Below are 27844 nucleotides of genomic sequence, written 5' to 3'. Positions count from 1 at the left end.
TGTATGTTTCAACCCTAACAAGTAGATCCTGTTGAATGACATGACATGTGTCAATTTAAAATGTAAATAACTTTGTAGGGTTGTCACTGATATAAAATATTTCATTTTAATGATTTTGTTTTACTTTTTAACCCAGCTTTACGATTATAATAACTCGATTGTAAATCACTTAGATAACACTATCCTTTCAGCTGTCTCTAGTACTTAATTTTCCACCCTGTGTTTCTTTTTTAAATTTTTAGTAGACTACCGTAAAATGGCGTGAGTGGGCGCAAAACTGACATTCAAACCTCGATAACATTTTATTTTTACATATGCAAACTGAATGGTGTATATAATAAGATTAATAATGTTTCGGACGTTTGTATTTTATTTTGGGTACGTAGTTCCATTTCATAACTTTGACGATAAATAGGAAAACCCACCTCACCCCGTAGTCCCTCGTATTTGGGGTGAGTTGGGTTTTCATACAAAGGTGATTTTGGAAGATTGTTGGATCGATTTTTTTTTATTATGAGTTTTACTATAGATCCATTTTAAATTGGAATACATTATTTTTGTAGCAGTAGTCTTAAAAATCCATCTCACCCCCTTTCAACCCTTCTCTCCCCATTCATAACCCAACTCTCCCCGAGAACCCTACTCACCACATTTTACGGTACCTATATTACAAGCTTTAGGCACTCTAAAACTATCATTCACGGTTGCCTCCCCTAGTGCCGGTATTGGCCCAGGTTAGGGAGGTAAGGGACGTCCTATGTTCTCGGGATGAAGCGGACCGAGCCTCCGTTGGCGGGCGCCAGGAACAAGGCATACGGGTCGGCCTTGAGCTCGTAGGACGAGACCGGCTCCACGCGGTACCTGTGCAGCAGCTGCGCGAGCGCTGCACGCACTTGCATCAACCCGTAGCGCTTTCCTGTAAACAAAACTGTACCACTCAAATAACATGAAAACAAAACTGTACCACCCAAATAACACGGAAACAAAACTACCACTCAAATAACATGAAAACAAAACTGTACCACTCAAATAACAATGTCGCATCAATTTAATAAAATAAGACAAGTGATCTTGATGGAGCGGTTCACAGACAGTTAAAAAACCCATTTTTTTTGTTTGTATTGATTTGTCATATTTAGATTACTTATATTATAGATTACTTATATTATTATATATTATATTATAGATTACTTATATTATTAGGGAAAGGGAAAAAACATATGTAAAAATATAAAACGGGCCATAGCAATCCAGCGCGGGAACGCTGCCTGCGTGATGGGCACCTTACTAGGGTGTCATTTTGAATCCCTAACAACGTTTGTCCTAAAATCACTTCCCCTAACTGGTTTGACCTAATGGGCACATGCCCTAACGATCAATTGTCATAACGATTATTTTCCATAATGTATGGTTCTGAAAAATGGTTAGGTTTTAGAACTTGCTGCCACAAAAGTGGGTTAGGTTAGGGTTAGAACTGCGACCCTCGCAAAAAAGAAAATATGCTTAATAACATTAGGATAAGTAATCAATAATAAGGGAAAACAAAATTAGGGTTTTTAGTGTTAGGGCAACTGATCATTATGACAAACAATATTAGGGAATGCAAAAATAGGAGAAAGGACTTTAGGGATTAAGATATAGATCCCCTTACTAAGGGCGCAAAATTTTGAGAGGTATTTTTAATTTTTTAGCTTTAGTTATTAATTGTAGTTAATTTTAGTTTTATATTCATTTTATAACACTTATTATACAATAAATGAGTTTATTTTTACATGTAGAAATATATTGGTCGAGTACCTTTCCTCATGTCAATGCTAAATATTAGAATTATGATTTCAATACTTTATTAAACTTATGAAAACTTTTATCTTTCAAGGCACTAATCGAAAGAAAAATGATAATTAGCATTGCTTTCCTAAACTGTGAAACCACTTAACTTTAACATAATAATAATAATATGATTTTGCCTTGGACAAAAAGCGCGGTTGGTAATTTTAATCTCAATCTTTTAGTTGGTAAAAGTTTATCTAAATGACAGGAGGACAAATATTAGAGGGTTGCAGATACTTTTGGAGCGTTGCTGAGTCAAGATCTCTTAAACCTGATTGTAATGTCAAAACCTAAATATACTTAAGGCTCCCTTACTTTACTGTCGCCTTCCTACTTGTAAATGTGTATATGATTTAGCGGTTATGCCTCCTTTCTGTGGACACCAATAAATAATTGGACTTCGAAGCTAATTTTCTTGCTGGAACCCCTATATAGGCATGTTCAATTAATTTACCCTTTAAAAGCATATCTTGACCGCTGGATGTTGACAGCCTCTTAAGAGATAAGTAATTGGGATCACTCATTTGTGTGCACAAGCCCATATGCGCAAACAGGTTCTCACACTAAACGAATATACCGGCATCGGCATTGTAGCAAATATGCATCTATCGCGAAAATAACTAGGTGCCTTGCCTACGCCACGGTATGGATGTGAGACGTTCAATACGGCTAACAATTGAGGTCACAGGGTTCTAATTTTAGAATATGCTTGGTTTTGATCTAATTAAGATACGCTTCAGTTAGCGAAACCCAGATTGGTCATTTGACAGAAGCTATTATGCCAACTAACTTGCATTATGGATAGGTAACTATGGTGTTTTATTTATTATTCTTACATATCTAGCATAACAAAATATTGTGCAAGTATAAAAATAAAACATACCTATGCAGAAGTGAGGTCCCTCACCGAAGGGCAGGAAAGTGAAATTTTTATTATCGTTGTCGGGCGGGTTGGTGAACCTCTCGGGGCGCCACTTCTCGGGCTCCTCGTGGTACTTCTCATTAAAATGCAGCGCCATGACGTTCACGAATACTGGGGTGCCCTCCTCAATCACTATATCGTCCGTCAGTTGGTACCTGTTCTTGCATTTCCTCTCTAAATACGGTACTGGTGTGTTCTTCCTCATTGTTTCTATAAACGAATACTGGGTTAGTCTCACCACTCTAAACTTAGTAAGAAGTTCACCGTTGATTAAGAACATCAATTTCATATTGTTTCAGGTAATATTTATGTGCTGGGCGGTCCGTATCATCATATATATAAAATTGAAAAACCAGAACGGGATAAAAAACGAGGGAAGAAGCGAGATGGCGCCTTACAAATTTCTAAAAAAGTTTTTGACACGTTTCTTAAATACGACGCACGTATGATAAGAAAAAACTGTTCTAATCTATTATCTAAGTATGAGAATATAACTAGAGCATAAAAACTATCGCTTTCGATGCGTATTTAATTTACAATAAGCAAAAGAAAATTTTATAACATTCTTCATTTTACGACTATCGGCTATTTTCGGAAACTCTCGGTTGGTTTCGTTTCGAACTTCAAATAACCAAAATTATGTTTGGTATGTTGGTATGCAGTGATTTCGGCCTTTTTTACTCGAAGTAAAATAAAAAGTGCTGTCAACCTCAACCTTTTACCTTAGTTTATGCCCATACGAGTGACATGCCATATAATGACTGATAATGACTTATCAATATCAATAGTAATTTGTATTTTGTTGTTTTAAATTTCTTTTTGAGTTATGTTATTCAGATTTACTTTCACAGCTTCGGCAAACAAATTCGTCCGGGGACCGGGCTGCCGAGATGGACCAAAAATACAAAGTTGAGCAAGTTATAATGTAGGTAGATAAAATTTAAGTGTATGTTCAGATATTTTTGAGCGAAATGACCTGGTGAAAATAAGCAAACGTACAGTCAGCAGTCGGCCAAATATCGTAATATAACTCTGTTGCTATAGAAATAACGATGTGTTCTGATATACTGGCGGAATACTGAGAGACAAAAGTGGCTAAGCTTACATTGGCTCGGACATTTAGAGAGAATGGGAGAGGATCGTGCCGTGACGAGAGCGTACTTGGGACAACGAAATGGGAGACGCCCAATTGGACGTCATAGGTAGCTACCGCTGGAACGACGTAGTTGCTCGAGATCTGCTTATCCTCGGCCATGGGGACTGGCGAGAGCTATCGCAAGATCGAGAAACATGGTGTGTTTTGTTTTGTCTTTTCTCGGAGGCCAGGATTCACATAACCGTAGTAAGTAATGTTAGTATTCAGAAAGGGAAATGGGGAGTACGTACGTTTGTACCAAAAGGCGATTTATGGGCGGTGGTCGTCCATATTCGTCTTAAGGCGGATATTAATCTAATGAACGTTTTTGCAATTAGGCTTATAAAAATAAATAATAAATTTATGTTTGTGCCTTTTATCAAATCACATATTTTTTTTCAGATATTTTGCGTATTAAGTTATCCAAATAACGGGTACAAATAAGAAATCCCTATCACCGTTATGAACCCTGGCAGGGTTGACACACTCTTTATTTCATTTACGCGAGCGGAGCTGCGGGCCCGTCTAGTTTAAGTATAAATGAATAACTTTATTGCTGGTTGCAGAGACACTCGTCGTATGATACAAACCTTAATTCTGAATTGATCAACGCCGGGTTTATTTCCCAAACCAAACCAGTCGATATCAAATCAAAAAAAAAAAATATATTACTAGGCGATTCATTCTCGAGGACTGATCTGATGTAATCGAACGCTTGAGTCTCCCTGTCTGCAGCCTATAAAATCAAAGTAGGCTTTTGCCTACCGTACTTGGTTTCAGCTGATAAGCTTAAGTAAGAGTACTGCTCATATTATCTTAATCGGGCTTAAACGATATGAAACTAACGTTGTTACAGTGATTACTTATTAATAATAATTCCGAGTAGATATTATTGATATATTTTAGTACTATTTATCCTTACCACTGTTGCCTTATACTTGAAAAGCATAAGCGCCCTTATTAGGGGACATTCGAATAAGCGCCAGTAAACGTAAAGGTCCCTTACCGCTAATGCATGATGAGAGATACTTCAGCTCTAATAAATTATCGTAGTCCAAAATCTCTTTTCCCTTTTCCTTTAGTGCTGTGTCAATTTCATTGAAAAGCTTTTCCTGGGGAATAAGTAAAAAGGACTCATGAAATGCATCAACCCAAAATTGACAGTTGAAATTTTCACAGATGATGTATTTCTGTTGCCGCTATAACAACAAATACTTAAAACAGAATAAAATAAAGATTTAAGTGGGGCTCCCATACAACAAACGTGATTTTTGACCGAAGTTAAGCAACGTCGGGCGGGGTCAGTACTTGGATGGGTGACCGTTTTTTTTGTGCTTTTTTTTGCATTATGGTACGGAACCCTTCGTGCGCGAGTCCGACTCGCACTTGCCCGGTTTTTTTGTAAAATGCGTATATTTTTAAGGATACATTTTGGACAATAGGGTCCTTGGACAATGTCAATCAGTAATCAGGGCAGTATAAAGAAGTATTGGCCTTCGAAAGAGCTGTTTCCCACTGACGTCCAGTTTTTTGCGGGTACGGTTTTTTGCAGGATCCAGTTTTCTGTAGTATCCATGCAGGATCCCGCAAACAGAATGCTCGTGTAAAAGTTACTATATTAGCACGTACTTACTACTAAAACGGGATCCTGCAAAAAACCGTACCCGCAAAAACTTGTACGTTCAGCGAAAATTGATGGGTGCGGAGATGTCATCAATTTTGTATTCTTACAAATGTGATACAAAACTACGAGTAAATATGTTTTGTTAACTTGATTGTCTCAAAAAGTAGGTAGTAGTAGTAGGTATGTATGAATGTAAATCGAATACGCCTATACGCCTAGATACAAAATGTTTTACATACCTAACCATTCCATATTAACTAGGCAATTTTTTTGCTAAAACATAAATGCGGATAAAAAACGTTACTTTTCAAGGCCTTCTACTCGTACCGTGGGCTTTTGTTTATTTAATAACTTATCATAACCTGTAGGTAAATTGCTTAAATTGTCTGCGACTGTCATGTTTCTGTTCAGCTCAATGTTAATGTGATATTCGGATGGCACAATAATGGAGCCGCAGTTCCCATCCGAATGTCACCTTTAGACTTTACTGTGTTTTACTGTTTTTAGTGACGGAGATAACCTTTGATAATCAATATAATTTATTTTATTTGTTACATGTATGTGCTGAAACTTTATTGAATGACGTTTCAACCGTAACACTGGACATGTTTGAATTGTATTGTAAAGATTAGATTTTGAAGTTTATGGCAACCCTGTGCATATTTAAGCCACCCATTGCTGGGTTAAGTCATGGTCTAATAAAACATGGTCTTCTATTCCCAGAGTGACACAGGCCTACGTCACAATAACATGGCCGCTATATATAGCGTTATCGCATATTATCATATAGCGCTGTCGCATGATGACGTAGGCTTGTGTCAGTTAGGTGACCTAGAAAAGACGGGAATAGAGTACCAGGCGGAGTATATTATTATACCATGGGTTAAGTATAAGTTTGAACAATCGTATTCTATAAGACTAATAGGGATTGTAAGTTAAATTAGTTTTGTTCGAGAGCCGGCTGCTTTTTGCAGTTGCAGCTGGTACTTACGAGTAAACTAGGAGCCAATACCCTATTATGAATTAAGTTCGACGGAGTTTTATTAAGAATATATTTCTAAAACAAATAAGCACGTTGCAGTCTTATAATACTACTTAATTTCGCGATAAACCATAACTAGTTTGCCATGCAAAGCTTTTGCATCGCAAATAGTACCCCGGCCGAACAGGCTTTCAGGCCTATTTGGATTTCGAGATAATCACAAGATCTTGAGACGATTTAGAGATCAACTAGATCTACATTAGATATCGACTAGATGTGACTTGGATATCTAAGTCATAACTTGTCGAAATCGTTCAAGAGGACCTCCAGAATCGCGGAAACGTCAAATTTGACATATCTATCTTACAAATATCTTTAAATTATCCGTATCGTAACTTGTTGAAGTCTAGTAGAAATCTAATTCATTTTCCGAATCGAGCCGCTAAGGTTAGTTTTCGTTCACATGTCGTCTCAGATAGGGGTGAATATGGTATCGATGCATTCAGTGGTTTTGAACACAAATATGAGATGCCAAGCGCGAAAGTGGTGGGTGTTACTTTATCTAATTTAATAGTTTATCCATGTGGGCATTGTAGAAAATCTTATAGAATTTATTTTATACCTATATGTCTCGGTCCACCTATAAAATGATAAGGTCATTGTGGGGAAGAGCGGAGAAAATTTATTACTGGAAGCCCGACATAGGGACAGACTCTTGTAATTTGTATACGTACCGTAAAACGGGGTGAGTAGGTTTCACGGGGAGAGTTGGGTTATGAATGGGGGAGAAGGTTTGAGAGGGGGGTGAGAAGGGATTTTAAGGCTACTGCTACAAAAATAATGTATTCCAATTTAAAATGGGGCTATAGTAATACGCATAATAAAAAAAAACGATCCAACAATCTTCCAAAATCACCTTTGTATGAAAAACCCTCTCACCCCAAATATGTACGAGGCACTACGGGGTGAGGTGGGTTTTCCTCTTTATCGTCAAAGTTATGAAATTACCCAAAAGAAATACAAACTAAAATACAAACGTCCGAACCTCATATTATATACACCATTCAGTTTTCACATGTAAAAATAAAATTTTATCGAGGTTTGAAAGTCAAATTTCACCCAACTCACCCCATTTTACGGTACCGACGTGCCCCTTTACATTGTCATTTTATAGGTTACAGTAAGAATGAAAGAGCTTCTCCCCTTCTACTCTACCGACTTTCTGTTTGCGTTTGTATGTGTACAAACTTAAAAGATAAAAGCGACGGTCTTCTCCACGTTGACCATCGCTAAAATTATGGTGTCTACTATGGCCACAGAGACTACAGATAAGCAGAAGAGTAAATGACCTACAGATAATAAGAATAAAGTGTCGATTTGATTTGGCCAGGCTGGGTACAGAAATAATTAATCGTTACCGTTGGACTAACATAAAATAAAACCATAATACAATAATATAGTTTAGGTACAGTCGAAGATAAAGATATGCTTACACGTTTGCACCTTACTCCTTTGTAATAAGGCGAAAAATGTGAACGTAAGTTTGACGTCGACTGTAGGTACCTACCTAAACTGGGGAACTACTCTACCTGTTCTTCAGGGTGGTGGGCTAGCTCATGTAGTGTGTAGCTGAGGGTCGTTGATGAAGTCTCGATAGATCCTAGTATAAATACCGCCGCCTGTGCAAGCATCAAATCGTCAGCTAACTCTGAAATAATACACAGCTTTTATTGTGTGTTTAGTAAATAGCCGCGGAAAAATCGTATTGTCCCATAAATATATACTTTATAGTGATGTACCGACTATTGATTTGGCCGACTAGCCGACTAGCCGACTAATCGGCGCTCGAATGGCCGATTAGTCGGCCGACTAGTCGGCTAGTCGGCCAGATCATTAGTTTTGTATAAGTTCAGGTGAAAAACAATAGTTTTGCTCCTTTGGATGCGCTATTCATCATAATTTAGCTTGGCTAACAGGTGTTCTCTACAGGTTCAAAGACCTATCACAAGAATCCTCGTTTAATTTCTGTCTTTAGTTCTTTTATTTTGCGATCCTGAGGAGACCGTCAGTACAGCTTGTAGGAGGTATTTCCAAGGCTCTATGTCCCGTGCGTAGTCGCCAGTTAAGAACCTATCCCCTGTGGTCAGCATCTTTACGAGCAACGTGCCCTGACTAAAGTCTCTAAATTTTGCAATAACATTAATAGTTCCTCATGGCTCCACCATTAAAAAAAAAAAAAAACTGAATAATAATAAAAAAAAATAACTATAGAACTTGCACATGAAATTACACGAGTATCAGTTGAGATCGACCTGTAGAGGAAAACACCAGCCCACCAACATACGATAACGATCAAACGGTCAATTATATGAACAAAAGTTTTCGTATGCGCCCTGAATAGGTATTTTAGTAAAATAAACATAAAACAAATGGTAAATATTGACTGTTGATTTCTTTTTTTTCTGTTTTGTTTCACTAATAAAGTGCCGACTAATCGGCCATTTTTGCCGACTAGTCGCCGACTAATCGGCCATTTTTGCCGACTAGTCGCCGACTAATCGCCGACTACAAATGTGGCCGGATAGTCGGCTTTCCCGACTAGTCGGCGACTAGTCGGTACATCCCTAATACTTTAACATGTTTGGGGTCCGTCCAAGCAAACCTGCACCGACTTGGCAAGTGAAAGAGAGTGAAAGTGCCACCTTAACGATGTCCTGTTTTCAACGTTAACAGTGGCACTACCACACTTGTTTTTGCAAAGTCGGTGCAGTATTAGTTTAGACGGGCTCTAGCATTAAAAGAAATCACTTCGCCCCTGCGCGAATAATACTGATGGGCGTAATCATTTAACTTACTGGATCCAGACTCGGCAGGGAGTTTGACATTTTCCTTTAATTTCAGTAAGTGATTAACGAGATCTTTATCGCTCGATACGCCGGTCTTATTTCGCTCGTCGACAACGCTCCAAAACAGTTTTCTAATGTACTCTGTTGCGCCTCCAGAGAAGAATTGTAATCTGTAAATAAAATAAAAGAAGACATTGAAAGCCAATCAGATGCTAATTAATTAACACGAAAGTTTTTTTTAATAACTTTAGAAAATTATGAAGTCCTTAGACTTCCTATTTTTCATACAAATTAAGTAAATATGTATTTAAATATTATCTTCAATGTACGCCATCATCATTGTAAATGACGTTGCCGGTCACGCCTTAAATATAAAATTCGCAATAAAATTCGCATTGCGTCTTAGAATAAACTTTAAAGTGTGATACAAATCAAAACACAAGTTACTTTAAAAGTCGCTGGACAAATGTTCGTCAGTTTGAGGAGTACAGACTATTTATAGCTAATTTTTTTGCTTGTGCATTTTTTACATGCCTCACCCTGTATATTGTAAAAGGAGTTTTTTTGGTAAAAAAGCTTTTGGATTGGTAAATATTTCTCTCTGGGCTTTTGATCATATATGTGCAAATAAGGGGCCATTCTATAAACGCCGGTAACCGATATAATATAAGGGAAAGTCTCTACTTAATAACAAATTGAGCTGAAAAGAGACTCTTATATGGTCAAGGTTACAAGTCACTGGCTTTGTAAAATATCCCCTTGATAAAATAATTACGAGGCAGGCTGCCATCTTAGCACAATTTTATTGTTAAGGAAATAAGAGTGTGTGCAGATCAAGTGTTGAGTTTCGTCTAAAAGCGCAGGGCAGGAAGGAGTTTTACGTGTAGGTATAGCGCATACCTAATCGAAATCATACTTCACACGCACATAAAACCTAAAATAATGTTCACCTACCTCAGCAGTTTTGCCAGAAAGGGCAAAAAGAATATAGTACTGAATTCAAGTCCTCGCCAGAAAGTCCATTTCACCATGTGGCTCGTGATGAACCACAAAGGGGAGTCTTGGTCGCTAAGGCGGCTAATACGTAGGCCGAATACAGTGAAAGCGACCGTGTCAGATGCGTACATAGAGAACACTTCCTGAAAGGGGAAAAAAAGGGGTAAATCATTGGTTACCTGGCTATTCAATTTTGATTTAATTTTAGCAGTAAATTAAATACCTACCTATTTCATAAAAAACAGTGCAAATTGTAATGGTATCCAAATCTTGTCGTACAGTGTAACTAGTACCTAATCAAGATACAGCTGGTACAATGATAGTACCTAATATACACTCAAAGACTGAAAGACAAATTCGCATTTGCACAGAACAGAGAAATATGAACATTAAATCTGTGTCCATTCCATGACCCATTCACAATCCTATGTCATTGTGAGTTACCTTAAGATTGACATCTTCCTTCCTCTCGATAAAGTTGCGCTGCACTCTTTTCACGAGTTCTGCCGCATTCATGTTCATAAGTTCTGTGACTTTTCGGAGCCGTGATGACGTGAACATGGGCGTTAATTCTTGTCTCATCGAGGCCCATATCGGATTCTAAATAAATCATTGAGAACTAATTAATTACAACACATCAATCTTATATCTGTATTCCTTTTGCACATTGACAGGGTGTCATTTTTACTCAAATACGGAAAGAAGGGCGTTTTGTCTCCCTAATATGTTCCCTCGAAACTATATTTTAAATGGCTAAGCCGATTTTGATTAATTTTGTTTTGTCAGATAATTTTATGTGTGTCTTGCTCGGGTGTCAGCGGGTACTTATAGACGAAAACAGACAGTTTTTTTTCTATCGGTGCGGTGTAATATTTGAGGTGTGTTTTTGGTAACCTAATCCTAAAAGCAACATCCTTCTGCATCTGACCCACCAGCCCAGAAGAGAAATAAACCTTATTAAGTCTTTTTCCTCATGTTTTCCTTCACTGATAACCAAGCGGTACACAAATATAAATGATATTTCGTAACTACATATTAAGTTCCAAGAAACTCTTGGTACGAGCCGAGATACCAACTATTTTTAGTATATTTCCGATGATAAAAATTCCAAGAACTGGTCTTAAGTTCAGTGTATAAACACAAGCACCTAATACTTGAATTATTTTATTTGAATTGCTACTTTACCAACTGAACATTATTACTAGTAGTTCGCCCCGAACTGAGAACTCGCGGTTTGGCAAAAATTATATAGAGCGATTTTGTTGCACCTACTTACTGCGTATAGTGCGACATAAAATAGTAGAAAATAATTTTTAAGAAAAATAAACCGGCTTCTGAGGAGGTAAAACACCCACTTTTCTAGTAGGTAGCATTTCGTTTCTGTAAGGGTCGCAGTTTTAGCCTAACGAACTCACTTCTGTGATAGCAGTCGGTTCTGTGAGGATTGCAGTTCGAACCTTACCAAACCCACTTTTCTAGTAGCATTTCGTTTCTGTAAGGCTCGCAGTTAAAACCTAACCTAACCCACTTAACGGCGCGTGCGGTGCGGTGTACGGGAGTTTGAGCGGGAGGGGCTAGTAAGTTTGGCATTATACTTTATAAGTACCTACATTTTATGGTAGGTAGGTAATCATAGTGGTTTATTTAGTTTAGGTATCAGTGGTTTTCCGGGTCAAGGTCCGAGTCCAGGTCCGAGTCCGGGTCCGGGTCCAGTTCCGGGTCCAGGACCAGATCCAGGTCGAGGTTTGTCATTTTTTGGCTATTTTCTTTAATAACTTCTAAACTATTTTCCGTTTTAAAATCCTACTATCCGTTTTAAAATTACAAAAAATATATATTTGACATTCTTAAAATGAGCTTCTTGATATGTAACACGATATAGTTTAAAAAACATTTTTTAATTTACTCATTTACCCCCCAAAAGTGGCCTCCATGATTAAAATTCATTTGTTTACGTAAATGTCGGTTAATAAATGAGGGCGCCACTTTCTACGTAACTGTCACATTTTTGACGTAAAATGCATACACATGGCAACAATTTAGTATGGACATTTTTGAATTCCATTTTATTTTATTTCTACTATTTTATGTCGCACTATAGGCGGCATTGGATCAAAAATCGCGTGGATTTATTGCAAGGTCTGTGGAGCCCTTAACTGATAGATTTAAGTCACCATGTCATCTTAATTATAGATTAAAATAAAAAAATCCATTTCCTGTCAAATGTCAAATACCTATATTATGTTTATTTTTTCTTGCTAATTATAGACAGTCAAGCAAATCTTGTCAGTAGAAAAAGGCGCGAAATTAAAATTTTCTATGAGACGAAGTCCCTTCGCCTCATACGCCTACATTTTTCAAATTTGCCGCCTTTTTCTACTAACAAGATCTGCTTGACCAACTTTATTTCAAAACGGTAAATTTAAAAACGATATTATAAAAGCGTAAGCCGAGCACTTTCATTTGATACCAAACTCGACCAAACTTTCTTGCAAATAAAATGACCAGAATAGCAAGCCCCCTCACAAACAGGTTTTTGGCCTTCTAAGCTCTTCTAGCTCAATAACCTCTTGATCGAGCCTGCTCATAATTTAATGACTAAAATATAATGCCCTCGACTACCCGTTTACCCAATTTCATTCAAATTAGAACAAATTTACTTTAGTTATTGAGTATCAAACTATCTTCTGACAGTTCAGCTTAAAAACATCGAAATGCCGGGACGTGCTGCTAGCCAGCCGCGTGTTCAAAGTTGAATGTAAGAACTTCGTTCGCTTCGCTCACTCGTTCGACTAAATTACAGATATTGACACTCACATATCAATATCACGTTACTTATTAATTACTTCATTACTCATTTTGAGGTAAGTACTATAAGTAGGTATTTAAATAAAATAAAAATTATTTATTAAGACTTCAAAATCCATATCTCGTTCATTATTAATAATAATATTACTATTTATTGACTTACCTTTACTGTGAAGAGATTCAGCGATCCAAGCGGATCGGCGTGACCCGAATACAGGAACCTGTCTTCGAAATTGCCGTAATCCTTGACGAGTATTTTCCGTGCAAGCTCCGGTGTCTGCACCACTAGCGTGGGTGTAATTCCTAGGAACATACCGACGCAATCCGTAGGATACTTCTTACTCATCTCGAGGAAGAAATCAAACACTGATTTTCTCATAACGAAACCTAGATTCCCTATGAAATATACGGGCTTCACGTAGGGTATACCGCGCTTCTTCCAGTAATCATATCTTTGCCTTAGAATCCAAAATAGGACGAGGAACGCGGTGACAGCTGCCGCTAATAGATATTTCGTTACTGTACTCGTTTTCAAAACGTCCATGTTGGCTTGCAGTTCGAGGTATAATGCCGGTTCATGATATGAGTTCTTGACGACTTAAGGAAATATCTTAGTAGAATTCATAAATTGTTGTCAGTCAAGAATCGTATAGTCATCGGTATCAGGTCGGATTATCAATGACGTAAATTTTATTTATATAATATTTGAAATTCTTACATAACAGGATAAGTTTATTTGTTAATTTAGAATGTCATCACTCATAAATATGTGCATAGCAGTTCCGCATCAGTGATATCAATTCGCGAAAGTTTTGACATTTTCAAAAACCACATGCGTAGGTAAACTTGAGGTTAATTCTAATTTGACAATATGTTATTACTCGCTAAAACTTAATTAACACTTTAAAGAAATGATTTCTTGTAAGCTTGCCAAAATCATATGCTATGTTGAAATGTGACCTCTAAGGGGTTACCCTTAAATTTAAATGTTAATTTGGACATACGTTGATGTTTACAGTATACTCAAAAAACGGTTAAGTTATACTTAAGGAGTGCCCTTTTCAAATATTTTTTTCGTTGAATGTTACTTCTAAACTAAGTAACGGCTTACAAATTTCAACTAAGTACTTACATTGCAAATTTTATCAAAATATACCTTAAAATATTACAGAAAGACGGAGGAGGGACGGGCGGACTGACGGAAATGACGAAACTAAACGGGCTCTGTTTTTGCTACATACATTTGCCATTAGAGCCCTTTTATGCCAACTTTTATGACCTAACGATGTCCGGCAGAAATAAAAAATAATTCCTTAAACTGAGAATGAAGTACGGGTATTTCCATAGCACGGACATTATTACGGACAAGCATAACGAGGAAAACTAATAACTTGCATCTTCCTCGTCGTTAGCGTGTTGTGCCGTTAATTGAGCAAAACAACCAATTCGTGGTGCAGGAAAACATGTAGAGTACATATTAAGTTACTATGTGCTTAAAATATCCTGTTATTTATGCTTATTTTAAAATATTAATCATGTTTGTAACAAATATAAAGTATTTTCCTACGTCTATGGGCAATAGCTCACCTACTGGGCCATCCAAGGTTAGTACTACAATGTCATATCTCTAAGGAAGCTGGGGGAGGGAGGGTAATGGTTGTTGTCCCCTCCTGAGCTAGAATCTGGATTGGTGCTTGCGTAGCGGACACGTTCAACTTGCATAGTTGTTGTTTTGCTTTGAATTATTTAGTAACAACTTAGGAGACTATGTCTGAATCATGCACTTTAGGCAGTGATTTCAGCGCACGGAATAATCTAAATCCCGCGGTACATATTGAAAAAAAAAAGACAATGAAGTTAAGGAAATATGTACTAGGTAGGTAGGTACTTACCTAATGTCTACATATCAACCATGTAATATAGTTGTTAGAGGTAATAAGTTAACCCACGTTAAAATACCTCTATAATCATCTGTTACAAAACATAATGTGAAAGAGTAAAAGAAAAGAAAAAGAATTGAAGCACCAACTTTGTGCAACTTTAGGCATTGCTTGAAAAACTGGTTCGATGAGATCAGAACGGGCGAATGCAAACAAAGTCATTATACCTATCCAAATGAAATGAAAGTTTATTCAGGAGAACATATGATACAGTAGATGTTATTAAGTGTACATTATTAATACATTATTGGCCCATGATACGTTCGGCCTAACCGCATTGTAGTCTTTATAATCGTTATAATTGTGTTTATTAGTTGCACACTGCAGCAGTATTTCTGGTGCAGCTTTACTGTTACAGCATCATACAACGTTCAATCTGTCGTTCTTTATACACACTAAAATAACCCAGTGTCTGGATAGAATAAGGAAATGTCCACGTAAATACCACTATCATAAAATTACCAGTAAGTAAATAATGAGGAATAACTTGTAAGTTACAAGTTTTACAATTCGTTTAAATAAGTAGTAACTTGTGATGAGCGTTCCATGCTTTACTGGACGAGAATGTTCGGATACGTTCTGACCACAACTGTGGAATGCGTACGAGCATAAGACAGAATTCGTAACAAGTATATATAAATATACCTTTATATTATATGCAGTCCTTTTTTCGTCGATTAAAAATCAAAGCACGTTGGAAGATGGTCTTCTCACAGCATTAATTACCTCTCATGAATTGGACAAGTACTTATGAACATAGACGAACAATGGATCTCGTTACAGACTAATTCAACTCTTTGTAGGTACAATTAATCTCGTAGTTCGCTGCCATTTAACTGCCAGTTCCTAACCATAAAACCCACTCGCCAAGTTTTGCGAAGTTGCTTGGTGTTTCTTGAGAGTTTATTGTGTTCGATGTAGGTATATCCGCTAACTCATTACCATAATAATTAAGTTTGCACAAGTTCTTTTAGCTAGGAGAACGTCAAATACATTTAAGTAATTACAAGCATAAATGTTAGCTCTGAAGAATATAATGTAGTAGGAATCCAATATGAGATTGCGCCTGGAACCACGTGTGGTTCAAGAAGCGTGTCATCCAAACAGTGGGCAGTTTTACGGCGTTAGTTTTCAAACGATTTAACCGAGTAACTAAAAAATAAAGGAACACCGCCAATTTAAACTTATATTGTGACATTAATATGATATCTAAATGATGTCAGTCGCAGGTAGGCAAAAGGTACATTTCGTTCGTATGTCGTTTTGGCTGGTTTTAGTGTCACGCGGACCGTCCGTGCGGATCGCTCCGCACCGCCAAATTGTATGAGAAAGCTGTCCGCGCGGACGGTCGTGCGCGCGGACCCGTCAGCTTTACTCTATAACGCTCCCTGAACTTAATACATATTGGTCCGATGCGGAGCGATATCTGCACGGACGGTCCGCGTGACACTAAAACCAGCCTTTATGATGACACTCCTACACCGTGTCATCGCAAAATCTGTGCAGAGCAAGTTTGGTCGGAAAGTGTCCTTCCAATGCGGAGAGCACTGTAGCACTGTAAAATGTTTCTCTGAAAGCGCGAACATACCTCACGTAAAAATAAAATTGTTACCGGCATCGGAACTTTAATTTCCCGCTGTCGATTCAATTTACTTTGTTGTTGCGTGCTTGGGACGTGCCACGAATATTAAAACTATGTACTTATACTTAAATAGGTAAGTATACGAGTACTATACATAGATATGTACGAAGCCTACTTTGCACAAAAAAAAGAACTTTCATAAAGTAGTCGGTAGATACTTGTCATTACAAAAACCTTACTATTTAAACCTTGGGTATGGTCACAGCCGTCATCTCCATACAATATGGCGGCCTTTAGATGGCAGCTATCACCGTACACAAGCTATGTGAAAATACTACAGACTAGGTACCTATTTACATTATTGCCAATACCCTGAAAGTAGTTGCCTATTGCTCAGATATGAGACAATTGCCAAAAACGTTTGAAGTAATTTAGTTACCTATTTGTGAAATTAGTTAATTTTTGCGCATTAGGATGATTCTTAAATTGTGTCCAAAAAAATTTTTTTTTCATAAACGTTTTTATTTTTCACATATTATTACATATATCAAAAGTACATACAAAAAGCAATTTTTTGATTCATATGGTCAAGCTTAATACCCTCAGGAAAGGTAAATAAAATGAGTACATAAACACGGTTGTGACAAAGTGTCACTCAGTCGTGACATTTTGGCATTTTGGTGGCCAACTCGGCTAGTTTGATTTATATAGTTATTTTAACATAGCCTAAGTCACTCCTATGACTATGACAAACCTAATGACAGCTCAGACGTTGAAATCCGTCAAACTACAAAGGCTGTAGAGCGTGACAAAGAATTCAATACACATCATACATATATACAAGCGAAAAACATTTTTTTGCTTTGGCAGTCGGGCAATAATAGCAAATGCATTTCCGAAAAGTGCATGTGCCTCTAAATTAAACAAACGAATTAAGAATGACACGACCACGTGTCTATATGTCACGAACATGGACTCAAAAGTCCGTGGCGGTGACAGATTTTTGAGGCCACGGTCGTGATAATTTGGAACATGTTCGATATTACATAAACATTTCCTTTGATTTTGCAAATGTTAAATAATTAGCTTAACCTGCAATGTATGAGGTATATCTTATGTTACAAACAATAACGTGAAACTGCAACTTACTTTTAAAACTGTAACACGGCGGTGACGCGTTAATGTTGACCGTTTTTTCAAATGAACACAAATAAATAATTTTCGACAAAACTTCTCCCTTCAGCCAATTGTAAACCTGACAACAACACAGTGTTGCTGTTCTTAAAAAACTTTAATAAGGCTGCCAGTAGTAAAGATAATTTTCTTCCGAGTACCGCATGTTTATATTACCACGCGCGGTGGTGACGCGAAAACGAATCACAAAATGTATGTTGTTTTAAATGATATAAAATCGTTATAAATCCATACAATTTTTAAACAGTGTTGTAGAATTATTGCAAAATCACTTCATATTAAAAAAAAAATCAAATATCACAAAATCTGGGGAAGTCACACTACACGGTCCGTGACATTTCGCACTTGTAATTTTTTTTTATATGTTTCTAATACCCTCAGGACAATACATTTAGGTTGACCTAAAACTAGAGGTAAATTGCTAAGTATATTGATATAGAGTTTACTTACTTTCACAAAAATACATGCTATTCTTACGTGTTACACAAAAAATGCATAAGAATAAGAATTACCCATTAGATAGAGAACGTACGTAGGTACATAACTACATGAATAATTTTAACGCCATGTTAGCTGACCGAGTGGCTTTTAATCATTGTCGTTTTGCTATCAAATGGCTAAAACATAAACTTTGTATTCACCCCATGAAGATAATATTTAATTGAGGGAATGAGGTTATTCTTAATAATTTAATTACAAAACTAAGTGGCGGAATGGGAAACACACTTATAAATACTTAAAATGTTTATAAAAATATATCTTATAACTACTTTCCAAATAAAACGTTACATACAAATAGACAAATGGACGGACAGAAAGACATGACGAAAACATAAGGGTTTATTGCTACATTCGTTTATCTTAAAAAATATATGTAATGTAATATTGTTGGTATTGGTTATTGACGACCGGTCTGGCCTAGCGGGTAGTGACCCTGCCTGCGAAGCCGATGGTCCTGGGTTCGAATCCCGGTAAGGGCATTTATTTGTGTCATGGTTGTAATAAGTATGTATATCGTCGCCTAGCACACATATTTAGTACAAGCTTTGTTTAGTTTGGGGCTAGGTTGATCTGAGTAAGATGTCCCCTAATATTTATTTATTATGAAATGGCACGGACCATCGGAGCGTGAGTTTGACTTGCTCTTTTATAGTGAAATTCGATCATTTTCAACCATATTGTCTCATATCTATGGTTCTTTTCATGAGAGCTTGCGACTTGTAATACACAAGCGGAAGTTTTTTAAAAGTAGAAGTATGATTCGAAGACCTTCTGTGATTATACTACTAGTATAGATTAGATACTAATATAGATCGGCAAAGCAACGAAGAGGGCAGAGTTAAAAAAGACACTCGTTCGGCTTTTATTAATACCTTTTAAGTTTCCAATTTAAAACCGCAAGTCAAAAATCTTGGTGAAATACAAAGTCTATCGGCACGCCAAAAGTGACTTGGATTCAGCTCAGGCAAGACAATGAAATATCGAAACTGAAAGAAGCAAGCTCATTTTACGGTCGGCTGGCACGAACGGACGGACGTGACGCCCGATGTTATTGCCCAACAAACAGTTATGCCTTGTGTTTACTCCACTTTTGAATAGTCATTGCTAGGTCGAGGGTACTTTCAACCTACCGAACGTCACTTACCCAGCTAAAGGTGATGATACCTAACTAAAGAATACATCAATACCTAGCACAAAATGTAAACTCTAAAGGTCAGTTCAGACGGGACAATCTGATTAAATTGTGTGGTGCGGACACAAAAGTAAATTCAAGGACATTGGTTCGCTGATCCCGCTATTGAATTGTGTACGTGTGGTCAGTTAAATTTATAATCGAATTGGCAATTTGATTATAAATTATAATTATAATGGATACTTGCGAAATATCAAGTTGCAGGCGCTTTAGAGAGACAGATCGGCAATAGGTTTTTATTATTTATTTGTAACCTCTCCGGCCTAACCCAGGCAATAACTATGTACTTGACCAGCAATCCCTAATTTCCCGCTCTCTTTAGTAATGTACTACTAATTTCATCTAAAACTTCCCATACAAATCGACACCAATATGTCCAATACCCGGTCAATAAACGGATTTATGAAGGTAAAGTCAACAACATAATTATACAAGTAAGTATGTACTGTAGTTATGTAAACCAATTATAGTATTTTTCAAACAGGAACGGTGGTATACAATACATCTCAATACAATTTTGCGAGATTTGGCGTTTTTAGGTTATAAATAAACTGTACGGATATGACGCCTGTCACCGTAGCCGTCGAGTTTGAAAAATACTAGTAGCAATATTTGCAACCCATTTTTATAAATACATACCTACTTCGAATGCTGCAACTAAATATTGAGCATTTTGTTTTGACAATTCTATTTTATTAAGTTTTTAACCGAATAAATAATTACCAACTTTTTTTTTCACTAGACGAACTCCACTGCATCGGGGTTAGGTACGGTCGAGTTCACAAATACCTTTACAAGCCAACGTTTCAAATATATATTCACACGATCTTATAGTGTTTTAGGGGCGTCTCAATATATTTTTGGAATGTTGGCTTGTAGTGACTTTACACCAAGGTTAATTAATTACGATTAATGATACATATATCGGCCGATTTTAAAATCCGTCAGATCATGAAATTATTAGGCATATCATGAAACGCTTGACTATTTGCCTAGCGACGTTTAGCCATATCGAATAAATATGGCGTGCAAAGTTAACGGAAGCTAACGGAATCAATTGATAAGAATTAGGCAACTAAAATATTTAATTTACCTAATTAAATTAGCAAAATATAGAAATATTATTTTTGATTGAATCGCATCGTCTTAAATCGCTACCTTTATTTTCCGGTTATGCAATCCCTGTTTACACCGGTAAAAAAGTTGTATTAATTCCAGCAGATTATGTCAGGATCAGGAGGAAAATATTTAAGAACCGTGTATTTACGTGCCTGCGAACTCCCGATAAAAACACCATTTGCCACGCACTCACACGGCAAATCCTTAAACGACCTGTTGTGCTCCATACACTGAACTGTCATGATTATGAGGTACATAAACGTAGATTATAGTCGTGTAGGTACAGAACATAAACAACGTAGGTAAATTGTAATTGTATTTACATTATTTCGTGTGCAGAACCATGCTATTCACATTCGAACGAAGAGCCCGGCCTTTACGATACGTCAATGAATTTCGAATCAGACCGAGCGTCAATATATCCCGGTTGCAATGGGTCGCTTTATTTAATAGACTATTTAATGTTTTTAAAAACCTACTTAAATTACACACTACACATCGAACAATGTAAAATTCTAGACGATGAAGGGTTTGAGATGCTTCAAGCTTCAAGCGCAGATTACGTTTTTGCTACAATTAATAAGAAAACATCACAAAACTAAAGAGAATGAGGGTAACTGCGAGAAGCGACGTGTTTGTGTGGGGGAGATATTTTACTTAAGCCCGTATCTTTCCCAAAGGTATATCTTAAACTGAAACCTTAGTGTATGAAAATTAAGGTCCACTTTTCAATACACCACTAACTATATATTTAAGCATTTTACAAAGAGTGCCATGGTTTTTTCTGTGATTTAGAGACAAGATCGTAATTAAAATACCCACGCAGATTAATGCAGCCCTTTTATCACTTAGAATATAACGACGGTTTTTCTGTATTTAACCACTTTCGTTTCGGACGCGCTGTTCCGTTTATAAAGACGTTAAAACGTAGGTACACTTATTGTTTGAAAATAATGATGTTGTTACGAGGTATACCATTGGAGCCAGCAGGGCTCGGAACCGGTAATGAAATACCTGTTAATATCGTTCCAAAACCGTTATATTATTTCGTTCATTAAAAAAACCGGTTAATGGATGGAACGCGAACTAAAAAATTACGTTCTCTCTCCTAACCGGTAAGAAGAGGGAATGGAACATTATGGTTCGCAGGGAACGATATAATACCGGTTAATCGTGGCTTTCGGAGACTCTCGGTTAAGCTCGTTGTCATACGTGAAAGAGATAGCAATACTTACTCGTTCTATCTACTTCGATATTTTAAATTTAACTGGTTAATTTCGTTCCACAAAAACGGAAACCGAACGAATTAGGCATAAATCAGTATCTTAATAGAACAGTTCTTTAACCGGTAACCGCAAACAGAAACGAAATCCTTTTCGTTCCCGGGTGAATGAAGGAAACCGGTTTGAAATATAAAACGGTTTCCGAGCCCTGGGAGCCAGCTATTATTTAATAGGTATGATAGGTCATATGACAGTCGTCATTAAGGCGCCGTGAGTTCAGGTCCTTCTCCGAACGCAGGTTGCAGCTCGACGAGGACTGAGCGGACGGCCGTGCGTGCTCCTGCCCCGTAGTGGTTATATTCTCTTTGCCCCTGACCGGGATAACGGATATCATTGTTTTTGAATAAATATACCTACCTATCCATTACTTCTATTAAATTACGCATTTTAAGAAACAATGTTCATGTTAATAGGTTTCGTGCAAAAATAGTTCCAAATGTTTAATGGTACGTGTTAGATACGTATGTTCGTGATTTTTTGTCTATGGAGCGAAAGTTGTTTTATCAAATTTGGAATCGATGAGAAAGGCCTGCAAATTTCTAATAAAACCTTTGATATCGTAAAATTTAAAATTTGTTACTTTTTTTCAAAAACTTTGCTGACTGAACTCAGTACCTTAAGTTATATTTGTCTTTTTATTTACTTTCTATAATAGCTGTTATTTATTACTATAAACGAGTAACTATTACTATCCCTATTACTTCTCACGATCTCACCTGTCTAGGTTGGTCAAGTCTAGTAAAAGTAGTGATTGAGACGGTCCTTTGAAAGCAATCGGCTGAAATCTGTGCCATCCTTGTTGAGTTAACTGTGTTTGTGCTATAGGTTTGCAAGCCTAACGAGAATCATAAATTTTCCCTACGAAATCAATTTATCGAAAATTTCTCGGGTAATTGAATTTTCTTGAGAGGGACGTCGCTCGCGTTTGTGTTATGGACGCGACAGAGTTTTTGTTCACTGATCGTGATATATTACAGATGAAATGTTGCAATTTGGGTTATTCCGCTCCAATTCCCTAATTTCATTGCCTGTTAATTATTTGTACGTCGTAATTAAGTGCTCATCGGTAGATCAGATCGGAATGTGTGGTTTGCGTTAGAAGATTAATAGGTACTTAGGTATTTAGTGCTAATTACGTTTGGGTGTTTCTGAAAAATAAACAACACAATTTTAAATAATATTGAATTATTTTCTCAATTTCAATTACGATCATCGCCTGATGGACGGGCAGTGCATGAGTGCAATTCGCAGTTTGGATGAAAATGCTTTCAAGAAAAATTGCGCGTATCAAGTCCGCTCACAGTAGGCGATTCATAATTTATAATTTTTTGAATGGTTTTAGGAGGGTCTGCAATGAGGCATTTAGCCATTTATGTATACATATTAGGTATTTCGTGCCCCACCAGGTATTTTTTACTATTAATTTTCTTCTTACTTCTGTCTAGGTAGCTATATGAATTGTGTTAAATATTAGTTAATAATTCTTTGGATAAATACACGTTAATAAGTCTTAGTCCTAGATGTTATTTCGTTATGGAAGTTGTAGAAACCCCATACTTTTACTAGGCTAACTAACACCGGAAACTCCATTGGTTTCCCTGGACGCATAATTCGGATATTTAGTGTTAAACTAATATAAAACTTTTCCAATAGGAACGTTTTGCTCTGCGAAACTTCGTATTAAGTAGGGCTCTGAGGCCCCTGATGATCAATATAAAAATATGATTGTAACGTAGATCGCTTTATAAGGTAGATACAAACATTAAAAAGAAAAATAAACTAACTTATCTATAAAATAAAACTAAATTAAAACTAATACTAAATTTAATTTAATACGTCCAAGAAATTGGGCCCCTTTGGCATGGTACCGAGAACGCTGGCAGCATTTCCCCGCAGTATTGCGAAGCTAATACGTTGAGCGAGAAAGCCGCCAGCTTCGGTCACCAGTGAAGTAGATAAGCCTTTTTGAAAGTTCTTTAAAAAGTTGTAGGGCATTAGGACCCCACGGTAAGTAGGTAAGTACTATCTACATTCGTTACAAGTTATAATCGAATTTGGACCTAGGTTATTTTTGTTTTCAAATGAAGCATTTTTCGTGGCTATTTATTTTGACTGACTCGAAGTTCACGTTATCGTTCTACTCTAACAACGGCAAGAAGTATTGAAAGGGGAAAGTTTCGGGAATCCCATTGAACCATAACCACGGGAAAAATGTGACAAAAGCTTGCTCACCGTTCAACGAAAGTAAATGTAGGTACTTATGTCGAAGTTTCTGTTTCGCGAGAAATATGTTTTTTTTTCTATCGATAATGCGCTCGTCTAAAGTTATTTCCTCATAAAACAACATCTCCGGCAGAAATTTTCATAAAAGCGTAAATTGTTTCTTGATTGAACGTTCTTTTTTCTACACGAGAGCTTGGTGTTCCGGCATCCGTTTAATATTCGTACCTCAAGGTATGTTACACCTAGCTTTAGCACTTTTTGTATGTAATAGAAATATAGCACTTTATAAATTAAATTTTTTACATTGTGATTTGTAAAGTATATATTACCTACAAGAAATATCGTTTTAGCGGCGTGTGTCAATAATTATTTTTATTATTTGTTTTCTGAGTAAAGTAGAAAGTTAAATGTACGAGTATAAAAACCAATCACAATCACAAACTTGAAGCTATGATCTTATTTAAATATTTTTTAAAAAAAAAAACACCGACTTCTATGGGGGCCGGTGAAAGATTATTGTAGATGGTGCACTATTTAGAAAAGGAGGTAAAACCACTTTTCTAGTAGCGTTTCGTTTCTGTAAGGGTCGTAGTTCTAGCCTAACCTAACCCACTTCTCTGATAGCAGTTCGGTTATGTGAGGATCGCAGTTCGAACCTAATCAAACCCACTTTTCTAGTAGCATTTCGTTTTTGTAAGGCTCGCAGTTCAAACCTAACCTAACCCATTTAACGGCGCATGCGGTGCGGTGTACGGGGGTTTGAGCGGGAGGGGCTAGTAAGATTGACATCATCATACTTTATACCTACATTTTATGTTAGGTAATCATAGTGGTTTATTTAGTTTAGGTATCATAGTGGTTTTCCGGGTCAAGGTCCGGGTCCGAGTCCGGGTCCGAGTCCGGGTCCGAGTCCGGGTCCGAGTCCGGGTCCGAGTCCGGGTCCTAGTCCGGGTCCGAGTCCGGGTCCGAGTCCGGGTCCGAGTCCGGGTCCGAGTCCGGGTCCCAGTCCGGGTCCGATTCCGGGTCCGAGTCCGGGTCCGAGTCCGAGTCCAGGTCCGGGTCCGGGTCCGAACCGGATCCGGGTATGAGTCCAAGTCCGGGTCCCAGTACAAGTCAAAATCGAAATTCGAAATCACCAAACGTGTACTATGCGTCGTTGAAGAGTTCTGTGCCGATCATCATCAGCAGTTCCACTTCATCAAAGGCGACAATTTTTAATGAAAAAGCTTGATTTTCTGATGAAAATACAAAAATCTCTATAAGCGAGCCTTTAAGATTTGAGGAGTTCCCTCGATTCCTCATGGATCCCATCATCAGAACTCGAGCTTGACAAAAATGTGGCTTAAAAACTTAACTTGCTTAACAAACATAACGAAGAGACAAATCGCCAAGCGTGAACTATGCGTCGTTGAAGAGTTCCGTTCTGATCATCATCAGCAGTTTCACTTCATCAAATGTCACTTTTTTGGATGTATATGCTTGATTTGTTGATAAAAACCCCAAAATCACTATATGTATGCCTTTAAGATTTGAGGAGTTCCCTCGATTCCTCATAAATACCATCATCAGAACTGGGTTTTGGCAAAAACGGGACCAATCTGTATACATATACATACAATCAAAAAAAGAATTTTCTAAATCGGGTCAGTAATGACGGAGATATGGAGTAACAAACATAAAAAAACATACAACCGAATTGATAACCTCCTTCTTTGAGATTTGGAAGTCGGTTAATAAACGATGATCATTTAAGAAACACAAAATGAATGCCAACATCCTTGGTACAATGCCTTAAGGGCCTAATTTAGATTTAAGCTAGTTATTAATTTAGTTTAAGTAGTAGTATGTATAAACAGTTTAAAAAATATATATTTCAGAAATTAACACTAAGGCTGAATATTATTGCGAAATATACTTGAGTTTTATTAATTAACATTAAACTTCGAAGATGGCTTCACTTAATTCTAAAGCTTTTTCGAAGATAAGATGAGTTCGTATCATTTTCTCAAGACATAAAACGAAAATAATGCTTTTAATTATTCAGGCTATCTTTAATTTGCTCTTGGTAGAAAATAATCAAAAGAATCGGACAAATAGCTTTTCGCATTTTTGTTTCGCAAATAAACGTTACTTTAGATATTTTTATTACAGGATTATTGTTATTCTCATCTTCACGATAAGTAAATTACTTAACTTAAAACGTAGTTTTAACTGATGTCAATAAACGGAATACCAAATACTTTTAGGTACGACAAAAAAAAACTTGCAAGGTAGCGTTGTTTTTGTAAATTTTGTAATGCGTCCAAAAATATTTATGTGTTGTTAAGGTGTATTCGGGTAATACTGAATGAAATGTACCTAATATAAATCCGGAAGTCGCTTATTTCATCATATTAGTCTATTTTTGGAATTAGGGGAGATCACATCTCCACTATCCCACATCAAGACGTGGTCCTACCTACTTAACTACTATTAGTAATACTAGTAATCCCCCCTTTATTCTAGTTTTAAGAAGTCACAGCTTACAGTTACTATTTGGGTGTTTCAGGTCCTAATCGTATTGTCAATCCACTGTACTCGTGCCATTGACAAAGGGGTATTAATTTAACATGGTAAAAATGCTGACTAAATTAATGTTGATGTTGTTGTTGTTGTTGTTGATGTTGATATTAAGTAATCACTCAGTAATAATGGCTTGGGAAACCAACTTCAACAAACTGTAATCATGTCGTGCAAAATGTCTAGTGTCCTGGTCATCCATCACATAGTCTGTGCTATGTAAAATCCTAAGGCTGAACTGATGAAAATCTAGTACATTAGTGTAATAAGCAGTGATCGTTAATTTTCCAGCAATTTTGGTGCAGCAGTGTTGATTAAAAGCACCTGTATGCCCTACTCTAGGTGGAATAGATAATTAGGGTTAATAACAGTAATATTAACCTTAACCAATCCTCTCCCTAGAAAATCCTTTATTTTTACTATGCTGCACCATTATTGCTGGAAAATTAACGATCACTGATGATAAACTATTACCTAAATTCTTGCAACTAAATTCCGCTTCAGTAGGCGTAATTTATATTTATTTGTCATTTTATGTGCCCATAATTTGATGTGTTCAACCTTTATTTTATGTGCCCATAATTTGGTGTGTTCAACCTTTATTTTATGTGCCCATAATTTGGTGTGTTCAACCTTTATTTTATGTGCCCATAATTTGGTGTGTTCAACCTTTATTTTAAACAACTGTATACAAATAGTAGATTTGAATTGGAATTAGTGTTAAGTATATTCCTATAGCTACATGAAAAAAAAAAAGTTTATGAATTCAGAAAAATAATTATCATGACTTTTGTACATATATTATTATAGAGTATACTTATTCAATAGATAAACTAGCAGTAGGTTCTCTATTACATTAGATTTCATGTAATTTTTAACTGATATCACCGGCGTTTGTTAAAATAAGGTACCTAAGCAAATATTATTGATACCGCTGTCAGTTTAGTTACTTATGTATGTCTCGGATAACCATTTTAGGACAAATATTTGTATGACTACTTAGCGAGTATTTATACTATTTATTGAATCTAATGGCAAAATTCCAATGGCTACAAATATAATGACCACCAAAAAATACATTGGTACTCTAAATAAAAAAATCATGCTT

At 36.7% G+C, this 27844-nt stretch overlaps 1 protein-coding gene across 1 annotated transcript; it reads right to left on the bottom strand.

Annotated features, from left to right (window-relative positions):
• Window positions 1–701: 701 nt before the first annotated feature.
• LOC134804209 (cytochrome P450 6k1-like) lies at window positions 702–13725 on the bottom strand. Its single transcript, XM_063777174.1, has 8 exons — window positions 13307–13725; window positions 10780–10935; window positions 10294–10478; window positions 9349–9509; window positions 8083–8201; window positions 4894–4999; window positions 2714–2962; window positions 702–916 (listed from the first exon to the last, which is right to left on the bottom strand). The coding sequence occupies exons 1-8, from the start codon at window positions 13685–13687 to the stop codon at window positions 756–758; spliced, it is 1518 nt and encodes a 505-aa protein (XP_063633244.1). The 5' UTR covers window positions 13688–13725; the 3' UTR covers window positions 702–755.
• Window positions 13726–27844: the final 14119 nt, after the last annotated feature.

Source organism: Cydia splendana, chromosome Z, assembly GCF_910591565.1.
Source record: "Cydia splendana chromosome Z, ilCydSple1.2, whole genome shotgun sequence".
Taxonomy (NCBI): Eukaryota; Metazoa; Arthropoda; class Insecta; order Lepidoptera; family Tortricidae; genus Cydia; species Cydia splendana.
The sequence above is the reverse complement of the archived record's forward strand: the minus strand, read 5'-3'. Positions and strand labels throughout refer to the sequence as shown.

Coding starts and splice junctions, on each gene's coding strand:
- LOC134804209 (XM_063777174.1), bottom strand. CDS start 13,687: ATGGACGTTTTGAAAACGAGTACAGTAACGAAATATCTATTAGCGGCA. Junction 5,000..8,082: donor CCCACCACCCTGAAGAACAG/GTAGAGTAGTTC, acceptor CTTATTCCCCAG/GAAAAGCTTTTCAATGAAAT. Junction 917..2,713: donor GGGACCTCACTTCTGCATAG/GTATGTTTTATT, acceptor TTTTGTTTACAG/GAAAGCGCTACGGGTTGATG.